Raw genomic sequence first — 23,779 nt, 5'->3', positions numbered from 1 at the left:
ACTCAGAAATGGACAGAAATACTTGTGACATTATATGACCAAAACCAGATAATGGGCACCAAAAGCGTTATTCCTCATCTATCCACACGGAACAGCGGAATGTGAACAGTCGCCAGGAAGCACAGGGACCCGGGGTCCAGGGACGTATTCTACTTCAGAATGAGCACGCCTAATTACTGTCTGTCTTGTGGAAATGGCCGCATTTCATGTGATAAAGGACTGACAGCTAAATGGAGACAAAGGCCAAGTCTGGTGGAGGACTCGGGAGCAATGGCCGAGGCGCCAGACTCTCACTAGTAATAAGAGCTTTTAGGTTTCTTAGCGGACGGGTGCCAAATAATACCCAAAACAGTATAATAATACTGGTGGTCTAGTCCTAGGCCACCCATCAGGAGCAGATATATCGCTGGTGCAGCTGCCCCGGGGCCCAGAGGTGGAGGCCGACAACAGCGACTATTTCAGATGGACATGGATCCGTGGTCGCACATTGAGCTGTATTGTAATGTGGTGCGTGCAGGGAATCTGCTAGATCCCTGTGCTGCAATAGAGGCCACCGGCCAATCAGAGGCTGGTAGCTGAGGTCGGCGTGCCCGTGACTGCGGCACCTAACAACGATGTGAGCTGCCGGCTCCTGCGCTGGCTGTAGAAGAGGACGGCGGGCAGCGTGAGATCAGAAGACGGTCAGGAGAATCTTTTTATATGTATTTGACAGAATCGGGGCACATTATACTTGGATGGGACACAATATGCCAGGGACTGACCCAGCATGGGGCACATTATACCAGGATGGGGCACATTATACCAGGATGGGGCACAATATGCCAGGGACTGACCCAGCATGGGGCACATTATACCAGGATGGGGCACATTATACCAGGATGGGGCACAATATGCCAGGGACTGACCCAGCATGGGGCACATTATACCAGGATGGGGCACATTACACCAGGATGGGGCACATTACACCAGGATGGGGCACATTATACCAGGATGGGGCACAATATGCCAGGGACTGACCCAGCATGGGGCACATTACTCTAGGATGGGGCACATTACTCTAGGATGGAGTACAATATGCCAGGGACTGACCCAGCATGGGGCACATTATACCAGGATGGGGCACATTATACCAGGATGGGGCACATTATACCAGGATGGGGCACAATATGCCAGGGACTGACCCAACATGGGGCACATTACTCTAGGATGGGGCACATTACTCTAGGATGGGGCACATTACTCTAGAATGGGGCACATTACTCTAGGATGGGGCACATTACTCTAGGATGGAGTACAATATTACTGGAAAGAGCCTAGAATGGGGGACATGATACCATGAAGGGTCCAGGATGAGGAACATCACTACATAGGGGGTAAACACTTGTGTCTTTATAGGATCTAGGACGCCAGTAGGGCTACTTCACACTACCATGCAGGTGGGGGACCAGGTCAAAATTTTGCTGAGTAGCTGATAGCATTTTCTCCCACCCCCTAATTCATAACGCTATCAGAGACTGATAATGAGTGTGTGTGGACCCAGGACAGGGACTAAGCTGCTTTACACGTCACAATTTATTGTGCGACCGTATTTGCAATCGCACTCGCCCCCATCGTTTGTGCGTTACAGGCAATTTCTTGCCCGTGTCGCACAATGTTGTAACCCCCCCGTCACATGCACTTACCTTCCAAACAACCTCGCTGTGGGCCGCAAACATCCACTTCCTGAAGGGGGAGGGACGTTCGGCGTCACAGCGACATCACACAGCAGCTGCCCAATAGAAGCGGAGGGGCGGAGATGAGCGGGACGTAAACATCTTGCCCACCTCCTTCCTTCCGCATAGCCGGCGGGACACAGGTTAGCTGCAGTTCATTGTTCCCGGGGTGTCACACGGAGCGATGTGCGCTGCCTCGAGAACGATGAACAACAGGACGTGTGATTTTTAGAAAATGAGCGACGTGTCAGCGATGAACGAGAAGGTGAGTATTTCTGCTCCTTCACCGCTGTCACACGCTACGATATCACTAACGATGCCAGATGTGCGTCACTTACGACGTGACCCCGCCGACATCTCCTTAGATAGATATATCGTAGCGTGTAAAGCCCACTGAAGGCCATGTGCACATGGTCAGGATTTGCAGCAGAAAATTCTGCAGTAAATGCTGATGTGATGGCAGGACACAAGCTGCGTGAAATACACGTTTTTTCGTATTTGTCCCCATAAATAGAAGCCCCCCCGTGCATCAGATTTCAGGAATCTCAGTCACTTTGCTTGTACTGTAAAACTCTGCATATTACTCGCAACAAATCCTGTGGAAAAATGCAACAAAAAAGCAATGTGTGCACACAGCCTTCAAATGTCTGCCATGTCTGGGTGTCCGCCTCCGGAAAGCATATACTCCCGACAGAACGCACGACAGAGCACACTCCATCTGCACCATTATAGATAATGGCCCCTTCGGCGCATACATTCAAAACCCTTTTTTTGAGGGGGGGGGGTTCGGACAGAAGCCCCGAAAGGACCACTGAATGGAGATCAGGACGCAGTGTGAAAGCGGCTTTAGAGATCATCACATGAAAAATGAAAGGAAACAGAAGTGTTGTGTTTTTTTTATATAAGTTCCGTGCAGTATACTGTCGCTATATACAGCCCTGTCCTTACTGACCGTTTACTCTTTCATTATAATAAATGATATGTAACACTGTCCCTTATTACCTATTTATGTATGGTGTCGGCCCTTATTATATAGTGTCCTCTCTTGTTTTGAATAGCGCCGTCCCTTATTATATAGTGTCCTCTCTTGTTTTGAATAGCACAGTCCCTTATTATATAGTGTCCTCTCTTGTTTTGAATAGAACGGTCCCTTGTTATATAGTGTCCTCTCTTGTTTTGAATAGCACCGTCCCTTATTATATAGTGTCCTCTCTTGTTTTGAATAGCACAGTCCCTTATTATATAGTGTCCTCTCTTGTTTTGAATAGCACCGTCCCTTATTATATAGTGTCCTCTCTTGTTTTCAATAGCACCGTCCCTTATTATATAGTGTCCTCTCTTGTTTTGAATAGCACAGTCCCTTATTATATAGTGTCCTCTCTTGTTTTGAATAGCACCGTCCCTTATTATATAGTGTCCTCTCTTGTTTTGAATAGCACAGTCCCTTATTATATAGTGTCCTCTCTTGTTTTGAATAGCACCGTCCCTTATTATATAGTGTCCTCTCTTGTTTTGAATAGCACCGTCCCTTATTATATAGTGTCCTCTCTTGTTTTGAATAGCACCGTCCCTTATTATAGTGTCCTCTCTTGTTTTGAATAGAATCGTCCCTTATTATTTAGTGTCCTCTCTTGTTTTGAATAGCACCGTCCCTTATTATTTAGTGCCCTCTCTTGTTTTGAATAGCACCGTCCCTTATTATATAGTGTCCTCTCTTGTTTTGAATAGAACGGTCCCTTATTATATAGTGTCCTCTCTTGTTTTGAATAGCACCGTCCCTTATTATATAGTGTTCTCTCTTGTTTTGAATAGCACCGTCCCTTATTATATAGTGTCCTCTCTTGTTTTGAATAGCACAGTCCCTTATTATATAGTGTCCTCTCTTGTTTTGAATAGAACGGTCCCTTGTTATATACTGTCCTCTCTTGTTTTGAATAGAACGGTCCCTTGTTATATAGTGTCCTCTCTTGTTTTGAATAGAACGGTCCCTTATTATATAGTGTTCTTTCTTGTTTTGAATAGAACGGTCCCTTATTATATAGTGTTCTTTCTTGTTTTGAATAGCACCGTCCCTTATTATATAATGTCCTTTCTTGTTTTGCAAAGCACTGTCCCTTATTATATAGTGTCATCTCTTGTTATATATAGCACCGTCCCTTATTATATAGTGTGCTCTAGTTATGTATGGTGCTGTCCCTCATTATATAGTGTCCTCGCTAGTTATGTCTGGCACTTTACCTTTTTATATAGGGTCCTCTCTTGTTATATATAAGATCGTCCCTTACATGGTGTATTCTTGTTTTTTTGTTATTCACAGCGCCCTCTCTTTATTATCTAATCCACTCTTGTTAGATATAAAATACCTGCTGATGGTGCGATATCTGAGACCAGTCCATCAGCTTTTTCATCAGAAAAGAAGCTTTACCATGTTCCCTCAGCAGTCATGTCATGTTATATATAACAAGGGAGGACACTATGAAATAAAGACAAGGAGGTAGAAATAGCAAAAATAACAAGAGAATCCAATATGTAAGGTACGGTGCGGTACATAACAAAAGAGGGCGCTATGTAATAAGGGGCGGCGGCAAATGCATAATGAGAGGAGACTATGTAATACACACACAGTGTATATAATCTGCAGCTTGGTCATCACAAAAGGAGCGGGGCTCACACATTTCTTGCACAAGGGCCCCGAGCCGTCAGTGTCGGCCCCTGCAGCCATGTCAGTCGTGATTATCCTGATCTCTCCCAATCCCATGATTTGTGCCATTTCTTACCTTGCAGAGGAAGCTGATGTTGAAGCCGAGGGACTTTGCATTTCTAGAGCCCGAGTTCATGTAATTTCCCACCAGTAACACCAGTTCTAGCATTTTCTTGAAGCTTTCGCTCTTCTTCAGCTCCTCGCAGGCCAGTGTCACCGCTATGATATCAGGCTTGATGTTACTTATGTGTTCCTCAAAGGTCAGTTTAAAGAGAATCCCGTTAAGACGCGGCCGCAGCATTTTCACTGTGCTCATCTGTAGTAAGAAAAACAGGATGAATGTATTATTTGAGTGCACAAGGACCCTAAAACGCCCCCATCAGTATGAGCTCTGACTCCTCTTCCCCCCCCCCCATCATCGTCATCATCATGGTGGACAGGTCCCTGCCCCCCACAGCTACAGCACACTTACTTCCTTAAATTCCCGCTGCTACAGATGAGAAATTCTTTTTAAATTTAAAATGTTAATTCAAATTCACTGAATTTTTCCCAAAAATTGGATTCACTGCGACTCACAAACACTGCAAAGCCAGAGATTGCCTGGAAAAGAGGCGGAAACACGCACTCGTGAGGGAGACGAGACCGCAACAGGCCTGGATTTTGGGTCATTTTATTTTGCATGTTTTAATGCAATTCTTCCCTCCTTCCCAAAAATGATTGCACAACAAATGGGAGAGCTCAATCCAGGCACACTTTCCTGACAGACACCTTGACGCTGCTTTCTTGTGCAAGAAGAATGAACTATAAATGTGTAAATCAGAGGCGGCAGAGCAGACGGCCGCTCCACCATCACCGATCAATACTCCTCTCTGCGGCAGAGCGGTGATACTGTCCCTCTGTCCTGATTCACCCTACAATGGCTGCTGCATTCCTTGCCTCGGCTTTTATACAGACTCTGATATTCCCTCATGATTGGCTGTGCTGTACCATGTGATAATGATAACTGCAAGGCATTATGGGAAAGCGCGTGTGGCTGTCACTGACATGTGAGCCGTCTCTCGCGGATCCAATCTTCTGCAAAGTGTAAAATAACTGCAGCATTTTGTTTCTAATTAAATAGAATCACAAGTCATTTGAATTCAGCAAATTTCCTAAAACTGGACACAAATTATTCCCACTGATCCGATCCCAGTATCCAGCTTTCCAGTGTAACCTTCCTCACCTCGGTCACTCGCAGTCTACGCCTCTCTATTATAAAGCGTGGACACAAGATCCGCACAATCCTCTCCTGAAATACTCTGTGCTTCTTGGAGACACTGACCCGCTTCCATCTATTCTCTCTGCCTTCATGCACATGAACTTACTAGAGAAGGTTTGGGGACAGCATATTGCGGAAATCGGGGCGGTATATAGCAGAGATGGACACGAGATGAATGGCCGGGGGCAGCGCAGATCCCCTATCATACGTGGGTCGTATTGTCCGGGGACATAGTGTTAGATCATTAGTCTTCTGCAAAGCCAAGGTCACCGCAGCGTCGGCTCCTGGAGGTGACTCCACAGTGACGTCTCCACAGTGACGTCTCCACACTTACCTCCCTGTCCCTCTGCACATACAATGTATCCATCTTAGGGGTTACTGTTAGAACCTGGCTGTGGGATACCCTAATTCATTCATATTCTAGTCATCAATTGTGCTATTATATGCCACTAAATGCATCCATACTCTTATTATAGTAATATAAACCTTTTGTCATGCAGATTGCAGCAGTTGGTGTCTCCCAGCAGCAGCTCCCATGTTTACATCCATCTCTTCCCCCTCCCCACATCTTCTGTGTGCTAATACTACAAGTTCCATCATGCATTGCTGCAGCCTGTGATCCAGCACTTAGCTCTCTGCCTCCCTTCTCCACCCAGTGCTGCTGAAGATATAGGGAGATACCAAGTGTCAGAGCAGCCCAGGGTAGGTACCAGCCAACCTGGTAACTGCAGGATACAGCCATGCCACTGTTTGTTATGCAAATGTCAGCACTTTTCAGCTGTTCATGTCAGTGATTTGATTACCTAAACCATTTGCTTTTGAAATGCAGATCGCAGCACTTCACTAGGTGTTGGCCCCTGCTGTTACTGCTGGATGAACTGTCAGCTCAGTTTGTGTAGGGCTAATTGTGATTCCCTCATCATTGTCCACACCCACCGCAGGACCCCGGTGACAACTTCCTTTCCTTTTGTCTGATTTTTGTGCCGGAAAAGGAAGTGTCAGACACAAAGGAGGAGCAAGAATCTGCACAACAACCAATGTGATGTGATCCCTGCGGAGTGCGCTCATAGAAGCCATACATCAATACAAGTATATACCGAAAAGTCATGGAAATCCCTGTAATTGTGTCTGTTTCCACCACATTCAGCCATGCTTAAGTAGTTCTCTCTTGTTTCCTTAATCACACGGTGTGATTGTGCACTGAGAGGAAATAACTGAAGGCTGCCTAACGAGTGGTAGCTCTTGAGCCTAGCCTTAGGGGTACTTTGTACACTACGACATCGCAAGCCGATGCGTGCGATGCCGAGCGCGATAGTCCCCGCCCCCGTTGCACATACGATAGTGTTTATAGCTGCCGTAGCGAACATTATGGCTACGGCAGCTTCACACGCACTTACCTGCCCTGCGACGTCGCTGTGACCGGCGACCTGCCTCCTTCACAGCGACGTCACACGGCAGGCGGCCAATAGAAGCGGAGGGGTGGAGATGAGGGGGATGTAAACATCCCGCCCACCTCCTTCCTTCCGCATAACCGGCGTGAGCCGCAGGACGCAGGTAAGGAGATGTTGCTCACTCCTGCGGCTTCACACACAGCGATGTGCGCTGCCGCAGGAACGAGGAACAACATCGTAACATCGGTCCTTCCGAAATTATGGAAATGACCGATGCTACACCAATGATACGATTTAGACGCTTTTGCGCTCGTTAATCGTATCATCCAGGCTTTACACACTACGATATCGACAGCGATGCCGGATGTGCATCACTTTTAATTTGACCCCACCGACATCGCAGCTGCGATGTCGTAGTGTGCAAAGTACCCCTTAGCAGTGCAGTTTTGGGTGATTAGTCGTAAGTAGGAGACGTATTAAAATGTATGAAATATCCAAATTCACGTCTGCAACAAAAATGCATCAAATAAGGGGGAAACCCCATAAAAAAAAGCAGCAAACACAATAATCAGAGAAGACTGCTATTACGTCTTGTGGAGCGGAAACCTGCAGAAAAAGTGCAGCAAAAAGAAACGCCGCATATACGCTAGGTGTGAAAACGGCCTCAGCGTCACATCTTTATTACACTTTTTAATGGATTTAATACAAAAAAATAATCGTGCCATGTCTTTACGTCATTTACCGATCCCCATAAATAATCTGATCGCTGCGGTTGTGTGATTCAATACGATTATAGGGACAACCACTATGTCCATATTACTATAACCTGCTGTGGAGTCAGAGGCCGCACTGCTCTGTACAATGGATCTCTATGTCCAGTGTAATCTGCTGTGGAGTCAGAGGCCGCACTGCTCTGTACAATGGAGCTCTATGTCCAGTGTAATCTGCTGTGGAGTCACTGTCTCACTACAGGCAGGCTGACATCAGGCAGGCCATTATCTAAGCTGCTCTTGTGTGATACTGTACTATGCTGTGTATCTAATCCTCTCCTGTGTGATATCGTTTGGCGCGCCGTGTACCTAAGCCGTTCTCATTTACCCTATGTCCATCTTGCTCTCTTGAGGTTCTGAGAAATGAATAAATGGCTTCTTCTCATTCAGGAGCACAGTGATTTGGCTAGAAGCGCGGTGATTCGGCGAGGAATGCAGTGATTCAGTAAAAAGGGTGGTGATTCAGCGAGGAACACGGTAATTTGGCGAGGAGCGTGGTTATTCAGCGAGAAATGCGGTGATTTGTCGAGGAGCATAGTCACTTGGCAAGGAGTGTGGTAATACGGTGAGGAGCGCAGTGACTTGGCGAGGAGCGCAGTGACTTGGCGAGGAGCGCAGTGATTCGGCAAGGAGCATGGTGATAAGGTGATCAAGGCGGTGATTTCGACGAGGAGCACAGTGACTTGGTGAGGAGTGTGGTGATTTGGCAAGGAGCGTGATGATTCACCGCGGTAATTCGGTGAGGAGCATGGTGATACTGCGATCAGTGTGGTGATTCGGCGAGGAGCGTAGTGATATGGTGATCAGCGTGGTGATTCGGTGAGGAGCATGGTGATACTGCGATCAGTGCGGTGATACTGCGATCAGTGCGGTGATATGGCAAGGAGCGTGGTGATTCGGCGTGGAGCACGGTGATTTGGCGAGGAGCGCGGAGCTCTTTCCGGTTGCTATGGTGACATCTGTAGATTGAGGACTTCTAGTCTAATCTTCAGAAATATAAGGAGCTCCCACAATCCTCGCTTCAGGCATTTTATACTTTGGACAAAGAGTAAGTTACTGTCCTTAATTACGCCGGTGATTTCCGGGCCGGTGAGGAGAACAGAGCGAATGCCAGAAATGGAGCAAGAAAAAGTGCCGGATACAAAAACCGGATGATAACTGGACGTGTGAACGCAGCCTTAGGAGCTGCACAAGGTGTCCTCTTCTGATGGCTGATCTTCATTGTCATTGCATACATCATGGCGGTATTGTGCGGTGCCGGACACGGCGGGCCGCCTGATCCCGTCCATTCATGGCTTCACTGGATGAGGTTCTGCAGAGCGGAGTCTGATCACAGCTCTCAGGATGACAAATGTTTCCCTAAATTGCAATGTGCTTAATGTTAGAGGGGCACAGAGTAAATTGTGGCCTCGGGCCGAGGTTTTCTGATGGAACGGGAAAAGCTATAGAGGGTCAGAATGTCTCCACAATGAGTTGTGTGCGGCGCACGGCGAGGACCGCGCTCGTCAGAATGCAAAATGCTACATTATAATACATTCAATGCTCGAATGCAGCGACACGACCGGGGATGGCCGAGGCATCGCCATGTAGTGGCCAAAAAGAAGAACATGGCACAGTAAAGCTCAACTGACTCACTCAAAAGCCACATCGGGACTCGGCGGATTCAACCCACGGCACCCAGGACTCCCGAAAAGTGCAACGTGCACAGTATGACCTCCTGACCCCCCCCCCCCCCCCGCCCCCGTGTAGTGCCCATTATAAGAGGACCCCTGCAGTAAACACCAATTTCAGCCCTTTGACTGGGAGTTTGCAAAGGGACTAATGCCTAATTGCTCCATCAAAGAGGGGGCAGAAAGGGACCTGAACCACCAAATAAAGGAAGGTTGTGGACCAGGAGCAGATTATGCACCAGGAGCAGGTTATGGACCAGGAACAGGTTATGCACCAGGAGCAGATTATGCACCAGGAGCAGGTTATGCACCAGGAGCAGGTTATGGACCAGGAGCAGGTTATGGACCAGGAGCAGGTTATGGACCAGGAGCAGGTTATGGACCAGGAGCAGGTTATGGACCAGGAGCAGGTTATGGACCAGGAGCAGGTTATGGTCCAGGAGCAGGTTATGGTCCAGGAGCAGGTTATGGACCAGGAGCAGGTTATGGACCAGGAGCAGATTATGGACCAGGAACAGATTATGGACCAGGAGCAGATTATAGGATAATTGACATGCAGTTACGTGCGGCTGTGGGACATCCGCAGCATATTTCGCAGACGCACATACCGCAGCATGGACAGACACTCCCCATGTCCCATAGGATAACATGGGGAGTGTCTCTACTTGTGGATTTATCTAGAAAATCCAGTGGGTACATAGTCCCGTGGGCACATAGCCTTAGTGATGGGTTAGCGTGTTTGGTATTCGATCGAGCATTAGTGTGCTCGGTTCTCGATCGAGTATCCTGGGTCTTGGCTCCATGCTCGAGTTCCGGCACTGCATGTTTTTGGCTTTTCATCAGCGACTAAACATGCAGGGATTGCCGCCTATGATGGTAATGCCATAGCCGCCTTGGCTACTAACATTACTGTGATTGGTCGGCCACATAGCATTATTGGGTCTATATAAGACCAGAAACACCGAGTTTGCTGCATTCTACCCGGATATAGTGTAGAGAGAGCTTCTGCTGGAGAAGGGACAGGGAGTTATTGCGGGACCGTTCCTGCTGGTGCAACATTAAAGAGACGCGGTCAGGTCCTCTCTGCAGCCAGGACCACGAGCAGTGCTGGGTGTATATCGCTAATCCCGGCCTGACCGTCCCTGTATACACTAGCATAGATAAAGAGAGCTATAGAGAAAGTATTTCTAAAGATCCCATATGATATGCCTATGCAGCCAGCGACTAGTCACAAGGGCGTCAGTTCCCTTGGCTAGTTGGCCCCCTGAGCATGTTAGCACATGCCTGTGGGCCCCTGTGGGCGTGCTAGCATGCTAATTAATGCGCAGCATCAGAGCTATGGTTGTTCTCACCATTCTCTGCCGCCTCCGCACCCAACACTGGTTTTTGGTTCAGTGCGCATGATCAGAAGTCCTGGACTTCCAGTCGTGCATACTATGAAGCCGGGTGTACACATCGAGGCTTCAAACTGGTGTAGTGCGCATGAACGGAAGTCCGGGGATGTTCTGATCATGCGCACTGAGCTGAAAACCAGTGGTGGCAGCAGAAGTGAGAGTGACCCTGCCTCTGATGCTGTGCATTCATTAGCACGTTAGCACGCCCACAGGGGCCCACAGGGTGGTACTAACATGCTAAGGAGACCGACTAGTCAAGGGAACTAACGCCCTTGCGACTAGTCACTGGCCTCATTGGCATATAATAAAGTATCTTTAGAAATACTTTTTCTATAGATCTCTTTTATCTATGCTAGTAGATGCTTACAGTTAGGCAGGGATTAGCAATATGCACCCAGAACGGCTCGTGGTCATGGGTGCATATTACACCTGACAGGTTCCCTTTTAAACGATCAGTCCTTTTTTAGGGCTTATTCTCTAATAATACTGCTCTTAGCTGCATTTAGTGTAGGGCAGGCTCCTGAAGACGGGATAGTGTATTAAAGGCCTGTAGGCAGGGACTCTAGCCTTACAGGCCTTGCTGCTGCTACCTAAAACCAAAAGTCCTTTTCAGGCCTACAGCTATTCTATTCCCTATTAATACCGCTATTAGCTGCATTCAGTGTAGGGATAGCTGCTGGAGGAGGGATAGTTTGGGATTAGAGGCTTATAGTCAGAATATATTGCTTTACAGTTCTTCTATAGGTATACTGCTTCCGCAATCTAACTGCATTGGACAGGGCATGGGTGATTTTATGGGACACATGCAGGTGTAAGGCGGGAATGGCACAGCGGGTAATATATTGTCGGCTGGGAACCGAGTACTGCGGGACGGCCATTGCTAAGAGGTTGCAGAAAGCCTCAGAGTCCACAAGCCTAAACAGCAATATTTCTGGGGCAACCAGTCAGGATGTGTAAGCACGTACTGTAGCACCTGCACACTTTCTCCGTCTCCACCGGTTCCGTATGCAAAAATTCCTCTTTAATTGTGAGCAGCGAGCATTTCAATAGACACAGAAGTGGGATGGTTACGCTGATTACGGCGTCATCGCTGCTCACCATCTTGGCTGATTCCTCAAAGTTTTGTCAGTTGAGTGAAAGCCGGCTACTGGCCCTCCAAATATTATAAGCATGGGCTGGCTACTGACCCTATAGATATTATGTGTATAGGCCGGCTACTGGCCCTCTAGATATGTGTATAGGCCGGCTACTGGCCTTCCAAATATTATAAGCATGGGCTGGCTACTGACCCTCTAGATATTATGTGTATAGGCCGGCAACTGGCCCTCCTAGATATTATGTGTATAGGCCGGCTACTGGCCCTCTAAATATTTGGAATATGGGCTGGCTGAAATTAAGCAGAGAGAGAGCAGTGACCGCGGCCTGCGATTTGCCTCAACTTCATTTTTAAAAACAATTAAAAATGCATTCATACAAGGGGAGAAAGGCCAAATGCCCCTCCTGTGTGAACACTAGGATTTGTGGTGTTCTCTCCTCGGGAGGGGCTGGAGAAGTCCCCCCACCTGGTTCATGATTGAAGTTTCATTGGGAAAGGTCTCCAAGGAGAAAATGTTTGGAATCCCCTGCTTCAATCTAAGCCTCGGGGCTGCCTGACGCCCTTATCCGGCAGAGGAGGGACTGCCCACATCTTAGATGGAGCAATATCAGAGTTGGATGTATGAAGGTTCTTGTTGTGATCATTGTACCCGGAGTAGAGGCCGCAAATCTGGGACTTCTTGTTGTTGGGCAAAGAAGTTCCACTTCTACTTGTCTTCTGAGGCCTTCTGTACAGGTCTTCCAGGGTGTATTGGGGTGTCTTCTAATTTTGGCAGCTCTTGCACATACGCTTCACCAGTCGAGGAGTCCCGCTCCTTCCAAATGGGGAAGAAATGTCTTCTGAAGCCTTCCTTTACATGTATTGCAGGGTGTATTTGCAATCCTTCCTTTTTAACCATCCTTCCTTTTTAACCATTGACTGCCCTTGCAGTGGAGTCCCGCTCCTTACAAATGGGAAACAATTCTGACCTCTCATGCACACAATTCCTTTTTTTTTTCCTGACTGAAATGGAAAATTTCCGAGTTTTTGAAAGGAGCCCGCCAATGCTTTTGAAGGAGTTTTTCTCTCTTGTTAATTTGCCTTCTATACAAATCCTTCTACAGGAGGGAATATTCCTGTATAATGTATGTTTTATTGTCAGTCTGATAAAGTGGTGTAATCCTCTGACATCAGTGTTCCCAGCAGCGACCGGGGAGTCAGATGTGTCCGGGCGTCTTCCCCACGCTGCTCCCATCCTTTTCAGCACGTTTCCATCCATTTCAGGGATTTCCAGGCCCCCCTCAGACTTCCCCGGGGCTCGCGTTTCCCATTGACTTCCATTATGCTCGTTACTGGAGAAATTGCTCATCTGGAGTAACGAGCTCCTGATCATTTTACTGCTCGCCCATCACTAATGGATAACGTTGGGCAATGCACGTCTGTTCTCGCTCCTTCTTTTCAGACTTTTGTACCTTCTCCCTAGTTGTGGACAATTACCTTTTTTCTCCCCATAAATTCATCCATAGATCGTTGTTTAGCTATAGACGGATTCATTTTCCGCTTTGTCTGGGGAATTTTCCGATCTGCGCGAGGTCAGCGCACTCTGCTTGTTTCTTGGTATTAAAAATGTCTTTGTGGGCAGGATCCGGTTCTCTAATATCAAAGTCGTACATCACAACAATCCGATTATGTCGCCACCTGAAATGTAGTCTTCGGATACCGTCTGCGAGCTGAGATGCTGTATCCTATCCCAGAACCTATATCTCAAGTAGAAGGACTCTGGCGCCCTATGGAGTAGAAGGGGCCAATACAATGGACCTGTCATAAGTGGGTGTGCAATGCCCCCTATAACATCACACACAGCAGTATCGGCCCTGAGGGTCCTGTCCCCCTCCCATGCTGCCCCCTATAACATCACACACAGCAGTATCGGCCCTGAGAGTCCTGTCCCCCTCCCATACTGCCCCCTATAACATCACACACAGCCGTATCGGCCCTGAGGGTCCTGTCCCCCTCCCATGCTGCCCCCTATAACATCACACACAGCAGTATCGGCCCTGAGGGTCCTGTCCCCCTCCCATGCTGCCCCAATATAACATAACACACAGCAGTATCGGCCCTGAGGGTCCTGTCCCCCTCCCATGCTGCCCCCTACAACATCACACACAGCAGTATCGGCCCTGAGGGTCCTGTCCCCCTCCCATGCTGCCCCAATATAACATCACACACAGCAGTATCGGCCCTGAGGGTCCTGTCCCCCTCCCATGCTGCCCCCTACAACATCACACACAGCAGTATCGGCCCTGAGGGTCCTGTCCCCCTCCCACGCTGCCCCAATATAACATCACACACAGCAGTATCGGCCCTGAGTGTCCTGTCCCCCTCCCACGCTGTCCAAATATAACATCACACACAGCAGTATCGGCCCTGAGTGTCCTGTCCCCCTCCCATGCTGCCCCCTACAACATCACACACAGCAGTATCGGCCCTGAGTGTCCTGCCCCCCTTACACACTGCTCCTGGTGTGAACAGATGCTGGAACCTCCACTGTCCGGATGTGGTGTATTGGGGGTTGCAGAGCTGGAATAATCTGCAGCCATCATCGCCTGTAACCCTGAGAGCAGCGTAGATTATCTCTGTGAATGGTGATCTATGACCTGCACATGGGAAGAGCCTTAATCTTTGGAGGGGATCCTGAATAGTGGGGGTCCTATATACACACTGCTCACAACTCTGTATAATGCCCTCCATAGGGCGGGGGAAGGGACGCAGAGACACCATCTCCACCCCCAGAGCTGAATATACAGCTACACTGCTCACTACTCTGTATAATGCCCTCCATAGGGTGGAGAGAAGGGAGGCAGAGGCACCATCTCCACCCCCAGAGCTGAATATACAGCTACACCGCTCACTACTCTGTATAATGCCCTCCATAGAGCGGGGGAAGGGAGGCAGAGGCACCATCTCCACCCCCAGAGCTGAATATACAGCTACACTGCTCACTACTCTGTATAATGCCCTCCATAGGGCGGGGGAAGGGAGGAAGAGGCACCATCTCCACCCCAGAGCTGAATATACAGCTACACTGCTCACTACTCTGTATAATGCCCTCCATAGGGCGGGGGAAGGGAGGAAGAGGCACCATCTCCACCCCCAGAGCTGAATATACAGCTACACTGCTCACTACTTTGTATAATGCCCTACATAGGGCGGGGGGAAGGGAGGCAGAGGCACCATCTCCACCCACAGAGCTGAATATACAGCTACACTGCTCACTACTTTGTGTAATGCCCTCCATAGGGAGGAGAGAAGGGAGGCAGAGACACCATCTCCACCCCCAGAGCTGAATATACAGCTACACCGCTCACTACTCTGTATAATGCCCTCCATAGGGCGGGGGAAGGGAGGCAGAGACACCATCTCCACCCCCAGAGCTGAATATACAGCTACACTGCTCACTACTTTGTATAATGCCCTCCATAGAGCGGGGGAAGGGAGGCAGAGGCACCATCTCCACCCCCAGAGCTGAATATACAGCTACACTGCTCACTACTTTGTATAATGCCCTACATAGGGCGGGGGGAAGGGAGGCAGAGGCACCATCTCCACCCACAGAGCTGAATATACAGCTACACTGCTCACTACTTTGTGTAATGCCCTCCATAGGGAGGAGAGAAGGGAGGCAGAGACACCATCTCCACCCCCAGAGCTGAATATACAGCTACACTGCTCACTACTCTGTATAATGCCCTCCATAGGGCGGGGGAAGGGAGGCAGAGACACCATCTCCACCCCCAGAGCTGAATATACAGCTACACTGCTCACTACTTTGTATAATGCCCTCCATAGAGCGGGGGAAGGGAGGCAGAGGCACCATCTCCACCCCCAGAGCTGAATATACAGCTACACCGCTCACTACTCTGTATAATGCCCTCCATAGGGCGGGGAGAAGGGAGGCAGAGGCACCATCTCTACCCCAAGAGCTGAATATACAGCTACACCGCTCACTACTCTGTATAATGCCCTCCATAGGGCGGGGGAAGGGAGGCAGAGGCACCATCTCCACTCCCAGAGCTGGATATACAGCTACACCGCTCACTACTCTGTATAATGCCCTCCATAGGGAGGAGAGAAGGGAGGCAGAGGCACCATCTCCACCCCCAGAGCTGACTATACAGCCACACTGCTCACTACTCTGTATAATGCCCTCCATAGGGCGGGGGGAGGGAGGCAGAGGCACCATCTCCACCCCCAGAGCTGAATATACAGCTACAATGCTCACTACTCTGTATAATGCCCTCCATAGGGCGGGGGAAGGGAGGCAGAGACACCATCTCCACCCCCAGAGCTGAATATACAGCTACACTGCTCACTACTCTGTATAATGCCCTCCATAGGGTGGGGGAAGGGAGGCAGAGACACCATCTCTACCCCCAAATCTGGATATACAGCTACACCGCTCACTACTCTGTATAATGCCCTCCATAGGGAGGAGAGAAGGGAGGCAGAGACACCATCTCCACCCCCAGAGCTGAATATACAGCTACACCGCTCACTACTCTGTATAATGCCCTCCATAGGGCGGGGGAAGGGAGGCAGAGACACCATCTCCACCCCCAGAGCTGACTATACAGCCACACTGCTCACTACTCTGTATAATGCCCTCCATAGGGCGGGGGAAGGGAGACAGAGGCACCATCTCCACCCCCAGAGCTGGATATACAGCTACACCGCTCACTACTCTGTATAATGCCCTCCATAGGGCGGGGGAAGGGAGGCAGAGACACCATCTCCACCCCCAGAGCTGAATATACAGCTACACCGCTCACTACTCTGTATAATGCCCTCCATAGGGCGGAGGAAGGGAGGCAGAGGCACCATCTCCACCCCCAGAGCTGACTATACAGCTACACTGCTCACTACTCTGTATAATGCCCTCCATAGGGCGGGGGAGGGAGGCAGAGGCACCATCTCCACCCCCAGAGCTGACTATACAGCTACACTGCTCACTACTCTGTATAATGCCCTCCATAGGGAGGAGAGAAGGGAGGCAGAGACACCATCTCCACCCCCAGAGCTGAATATACAGCTACACCGCTCACTACTCTGTATAATGCCCTCCATAGGGCGGGGGAAGGGAGGCAGAGACACCATCACCACCCCCAGAGCTGAATATACAGCTACACCGCTCACTACTCTGTATAATGCCCTCCATAGGGCGGAGGAAGGGAGGCAGAGGCACCATCTCCACCCCCAGACCTGGATATACAGCTACACTGCTCACTACTCTGTATAATGCCCTCCATAGGGAGGATAGAAGGGAGGCAGAGGCACCATCTCCACCCCCAGAGCTGACTATACAGCTACACTGCTCACTACTCTGTATAATGCCCTCCATAGGGCGGGGGAGGGAGGCAGAGGCACCATCTCCACCCCCAGAGCTGACTATACAGCTACACTGCTCACTACTCTGTATAATGCCCTCCATAGGGAGGAGAGAAGGGAGGCAGAGACACCATCTCCACCCCCAGAGCTGAATATACAGCTACACCGCTCACTACTCTGTATAATGCCCTCCATAGGGCGGGGGAAGGGAGGCAGAGACACCATCTCCACCCCCAGAGCTGAATATACAGCTACACCGCTCACTACTCTGTATAATGCCCTCCATAGGGCGGGGGAAGGGAGGCAGAGGCACCATCTCCACCCCCAGAGCTGACTATACAGCTACACTGCTCACTACTCTGTATAATGCCCTCCATAGGGCGGGGGAGGGAGGCAGAGGCACCATCTCCACCCCCAGAGCTGAATATACAGCTACACTGCTCACTACTTTGTATAATGCCCTCCATAGAGCGGGGGAAGGGAGGCAGAGGCACCATCTCCACCCCCAGAGCTGAATATACAGCTACACCGCTCACTACTCTGTATAATGCCCTCCATAGGGCGGGGAGAAGGGAGGCAGAGGCACCATCTCCACCCCAAGAGCTGAATATACAGCTACACCACTCACTACTCTGTATAATGCCCTCCATGGGGCGGGGGGAGGGAGGCAGAGGCACCATCTCCACCCCCAGAGCTGAATATACAGCTACAATGCTCACTACTCTGTATAATGCCCTCCATAGGGCGGGGGAAGGGAGGCAGAGACACCATCTCCACCCCCAGAGCTGAATATACAGCTACACTGCTAACTACTCTGTATAATGCCCTCCATAGGGTGGGGGAAGGGAGGCAGAGACACCATCTCTACCCCCAAATCTGGATATACAGCTACACCGCTCACTACTCTGTATAATGCCCTCCATAGGGAGGAGAGAAGGGAGGCAGAGACACCATCTCCACCCCCAGAGCTGAATATACAGCTACACTGCTCACTACTCTGTATAATGCCCTCCATAGGGCGGGGGAAGGGAGGCAGAGGCACCATCTCCACCCCCAGAGCTGAATATACAGCTACACTGCTCACTACTCTGTATAATGCCCTCCATAGGGCGGGGGAAGGGAGGCAGAGGCACCATCTCCACTCCCAGAGCTGGATATACAGCTACACTGCTCACTACTCTGTATAATACCCTCCATAGGGCGGGGGGAAGGGAGGCAGAGGCACCATCTCCACCCCCAGAGCTGAATATACAGCTACACTGCTCACTACTCTGTATAATGCCCTCCATAGGGTGGGGGAAGGGAGGCAGAGGCACCATCTCCACTCCCAGAGCTGAATATACAGCTACACCACTCACTACTCTGTATAATGAGCTCCATAGGGCGGGGGAAGGGAGGCAGAGGCACCATCTCCACCCCCAGAGCTGAATATACAGCTACACCGCTCACTACTCTGTATAATGCCCTCCATAGGGCGGGGGAAGGGAGGCAGAGGCACCATCTCCACCCCCAGAGCTGGATATACAGCTACACCGCTCACTACTCTGTATAATGCCCTCCATAGGGCGGGGGGAGGGAGGCAGAGACACCATCTCCACCCCCAGAGCTGAATATACAGCTACACTGCTCACTACACTGTATAATGCCCTCCTTAGAGCGGGGGGAAGGGAGGCAGAGACACCATCTCCACCCCCAGAGCTGAATATACAGCTACACTGCTCACTACTCTGTATAATGCCCGTCATAGGGTGGGGGAAGGGAGGCAGAGGCACCATCTCCACCCCCAGAGCTGAATATACAGCTACACCGCTCACTACACTGTATAATGCCCTCCATAGGGCGGGGGAAGGGAGGCAGAGGCACCATCTCCACCCCCAGAGCTGGATATACAGCTACACCGCTCACTACTCTGTATAATGCCCTCCATAGGATGGGGGGAAGGGAGGCAGAGACACCATCTCCACTCCCAGAGCTGAATATACAGCTACACTGCTCACTACACTGTATAATGCCCTCCTTAGAGCGGGGGGAAGGGAGGCAGAGACACCATCTCCACCCCCAGAGCTGACTATACAGCTACACTGCTCACTACTCTGTATAATGCCCTCCATAGGGCGGGGGAAGGGAGGCAGAGGCACCATCTCCACCCCCAGAGCTGAATATACAGCTACACTGCTCACTACTCTGTATAATGCCCTCCATAGGGCGGGGGAAGGGAGGCAGAGACACCATCTCCACCCCCAGAGCTGAATATACAGCTACACCGCTCACTACACTGTATAATGCCCTCCATAGAGCGGGGGGAAGGGAGGCAGAGACACCATCTCCACCCCCAGAGCTGAATATACAGCTACACTGCTCACTACTCTGTATAATGCCCTCCATAGGGCGGGGGGAAGGGAGGCAGAGGCACCATCTCCACCCCCAGAGCTGAATATACAGCTACACTGCTCACTACTCTGTATAATGCCCTCCATAGGGCGGGGGAAGGGAGGCAGAGACACCATCTCCACCCCCAGAGCTGAATATACAGCTACACTGCTCACTACTCTGTATAATGCCCTCCATAGGGAGGAGAGAAGGGAGGCAGAGGCACCATCTCCACCCCCAGAGCTGAATATACAGCTACACCGCTCACTACTCTGTATAATGCCCTCCATAGGGCGGGGGAAGGGAGGCAGAGGCACCATCTCCACCCCCAGAGCTGAATATACAGCTACACTGCTCACTACTCTGTATAATGCCCTACATAGGGCGGGGGGAAGGGAGGCAGAGGCACCATCTCCACCCCCAGAGCTGAATATACAGCTACACCGCTCACTACTCTGTATAATGCCCTCCATAGAGCGGGGGGAAGGGAGGCAGAGACACCATCTCCACCCCCAGAGCTGAATATACAGCTACACTGCTCACTACTCTGTATAATGCCCTCCATAGGGCGGGGGAAGGGAGGCAGAGGCACCATCTCCACCCCCAGAGCTGAATATACAGCTACACTGCTCACTACTCTGTATAATGCCCTCCATAGGGCGGGGGAAGGGAGGCAGAGGCACCATCTCCACCCCCAGAGCTGAATATACAGCTACACTGCTCACTACACTGTATAATGCCCTCCTTAGAGCGGGGGGAAGGGAGGCAGAGACACCATCTCCACCCCCAGAGCTGAATATACAGCTACACTGCTCACTACTCTGTATAATGCCCGTCATAGGGTGGGGGAAGGGAGGCAGAGGCACCATCTCCACCCCCAGAGCTGAATATACAGCTACACCGCTCACTACACTGTATAATGCCCTCCATAGAGCGGGGGGAAGGGAGGCAGAGACACCATCTCCACCCCCAGAGCTGAATATACAGCTACACTGCTCACTACTCTGTATAATGCCCTCCATAGGGCGGGGGAAGGGAGGAAGAGGCACCATCTCCACCCCAGAAGCTGAATATACAGCTACACTGCTCACTACTCTGTATAATGCCCTCCATAGGGCGGGGGAAGGGAGGCAGAGGCACCATCTCCACCCCCAGAGCTGAATATACAGCTACACCGCTCACTACTCTGTATAATGCCCTCCATAGGGCGGGGGAAGGGAGGCAGAGGCACCATCTCCACCCCCAGAGCTGAATATACAGCTACACTGCTCACTACTCTGTATAATGCCCTCCATAGGGCGGGGGAAGGGAGGCAGAGACACCATCTCCACTCCCAGAGCTGGATATACAGCTACACTGCTCACTACACTGTATAATGCCCTCCATAGAGCGGGGGGACGGGAGGCAAAGGCACCATCTCCACCCCCAGAGCTGAATATACAGCTACACTGCTCACTACTCTGTATAATGCCCTCCATAGGGCGGGGGAAGGGAGGCAGAGACACCATCTCCACCCCCAGAGCTGAATATACAGCTACACTGCTCACTACACTGTATAATGCCCTCCATAGGGCGGGGGAGGGAGGCAGAGGCACCATCTCCACCCCCAGAGCTGAATATACAGCTACACTGCTCACTACTCTGTATAATGCCCTCCATAGGGCGGGGGAAGGAGGCAGAGGCACCATCTCCACCCCCAGAGCTGAATATACAGCTACACCGCTCACTACTCTGTATAATACCCTCCATAGGGAGGAGAGAAGGGAGGCAGAGGCACCATCTCCACCCCCAGAGCTGAATATACAGCTACACCGCTCACTACTCTGTATAATGCCCTCCATAGGGTGGGGGAAGGGAGGCAGAGGCACCCTCTCCACCCCCAGAGCTGACTATACAGCTACACTGCTCACTACTCTGTATAATGCCCTCCATAGGGCGGGGGAAGGGAGGCAGAGGCACCATCTCCACCCCCAGAGCTGAATATACAGCTACACTGCTCACTACTCTGTATAATGCCCTCCATAGAGCGGGGGAAGGGAGGCAGAGGCACCATCTCCACCCCCAGAGCTGACTATACAGCTACACTGCTCACTACTCTGTATAATGCCCTCCATAGGGCGGGGGAAGGGAGGCAGAGGCACCATCTCCACCCCCAGAGCTGAATATACAGCTACACTGCTCACTACTCTGTATAATGCCCTCCATAGGACGGGGGGAAGGGAGGCAGAGGCACCATCTCCACCCCCAGAGCTGAATATACAGCTACACCGCTCACTACTCTGTATAATGCCCTCCATAGGGCGGGGGAAGGGAGGCAGAGGCACCATCTCCACCCCCAGAGCTGACTATACAGCTACACTGCTCACTACTCTGTATAATGCCCTCCATAGGGCGGGGGAAGGGAGGCAGAGGCACCATCTCCACCCCCAGAGCTGACTATACAGCTACACCGCTCACTACTCTGTATAATGCCCTCCATAGGGCGGGGGAAGGGAGGCAGAGGCACCATCTCCACCCCCAGAGCTGACTATACAGCTACACTGCTCACTACTCTGTATAATGCCCTCCATAGGGCGGGGGAAGGGAGGCAGAGGCACCATCTCCACCCCCAGAGCTGAATATACAGCTACACTGCTCACTACTCTGTATAATGCCCTCCATAGGGCGGGGGAAGGGAGGCAGAGACACCATCTCCACCCCCAGAGCTGAATATACAGCTACACTGCTCACTACTCTGTATAATGCCCTCCATAGGGCGGGGGAAGGGAGGCAGAGGCACCATCTCCACCCCCAGAGCTGACTATACAGCCACACTGCTCACTACTCTGTATAATGCCCTCCATAGGGAGGAGAGAAGGGAGGCAGAGGCACCATCTCCACCCCGAGAGCTGACTATACAGCTACACTGCTCACTACTCTGTATAATGCCCTCCATAGGGCGGGGGAAGGGAGGCAGAGGCACCATCTCCACCCCCAGAGCTGAATATACAGCTACACTGCTCACTACTCTGTATAATGCCCTCCATAGGGCGGGGGAAGGGAGGCAGAGACACCATCTCCACCCCCAGAGCTGAATATACAGCTACACTGCTCACTACTCTGTATAATGCCCTCCATAGGGCGGGGGAAGGGAGGCAGAGGCACCATCTCCACCCCCAGAGCTGACTATACAGCCACACTGCTCACTACTCTGTATAATGCCCTCCATAGGGCGGGGGAAGGGAGGCAGAGACACCATCTCCACCCCCAGAGCTGAATATACAGCTACACTGCTCACTACTCTGTATAATGCCCTCCATAGGGCGGGGGAAGGGAGGCAGAGGCACCATCTCCACCCCCAGAGCTGAATATACAGCTACACTGCTCACTACTCTGTATAATGCCCTCCATAGGGCGGGGGAAGGGAGACAGAGGCACCATCTCCACCCCCAGAGCTGAATATACAGCTACACTGCTCACTACTCTGTATAATGCCCTCCATAGGGCGGGGGAAGGGAGGCAGAGGCACCATCTCCACCCCCAGAGCTGAATATACAGCTACACTGCTCACTACACTGTATAATGCCCTCCATAGGGCGGGGGAAGGGAGGCAGAGACACCATCTCCACCCCCAGAGCTGGATATACAGCTACACTGCTCACTACTCTGTATAATGCCCTCCATAGGGCGGGGGAAGGGAGGCAGAGGCACCATCTCCACCCCCAGAGCTGAATATACAGCTACACTGCTCACTACTCTGTATAATGTCCTCCATAGGGCGGGGAAGGGAGGCAGAGGCACCATCTCCACCCCCAGAGCTGAATATACAGCTACACTGCTCACTACTCTGTATAATGCCCTTCATAGGGTGGGGGAAGGGAGGCAGAGGCACCATCTCCACCCCCAGAGCTGACTATACAGCTACACTGCTCACTACACTGTATAATGCCCTCCATAGGGCGGGGGAAGGGAGGCAGAGGCACCATCTCCACCCCCAGAGCTGAATATACAGCTACACCGCTCACTACTCTGTATAATGCCCTCCATAGGGCGGGGGAAGGGAGGCAGAGGCAC

The 23,779-nt window shown here is 50.9% G+C and overlaps 1 protein-coding gene across 6 annotated transcripts in view; it reads right to left on the bottom strand.

The window, feature by feature from the left end:
- DIAPH2 (diaphanous related formin 2) overlaps positions 1 to 23,779 on the bottom strand; it is a 1,791,241-nt gene that overhangs the window by 879,770 nt on the left and 887,692 nt on the right. For all 6 annotated transcript variants that reach the window (XR_012725273.1, XR_012725274.1, XM_075323052.1 and 3 more), the window contains one exon: positions 4,490 to 4,729. Coding sequence is in view for 4 of the 6 variants with exons in the window: in XM_075323052.1 (XP_075179167.1) it covers positions 4,490 to 4,729 (240 nt within the window). In the remaining 2 variants the exon portion in view is untranslated. The remainder of the gene's footprint in view (positions 1 to 4,489; positions 4,730 to 23,779) is intronic.

This window comes from Anomaloglossus baeobatrachus, chromosome 9, assembly GCF_048569485.1.
Source record: "Anomaloglossus baeobatrachus isolate aAnoBae1 chromosome 9, aAnoBae1.hap1, whole genome shotgun sequence".
Classification (NCBI taxonomy): domain Eukaryota; kingdom Metazoa; phylum Chordata; class Amphibia; order Anura; family Aromobatidae; genus Anomaloglossus; species Anomaloglossus baeobatrachus.
This window is presented reverse-complemented; position numbering and strand designations above follow the sequence as displayed.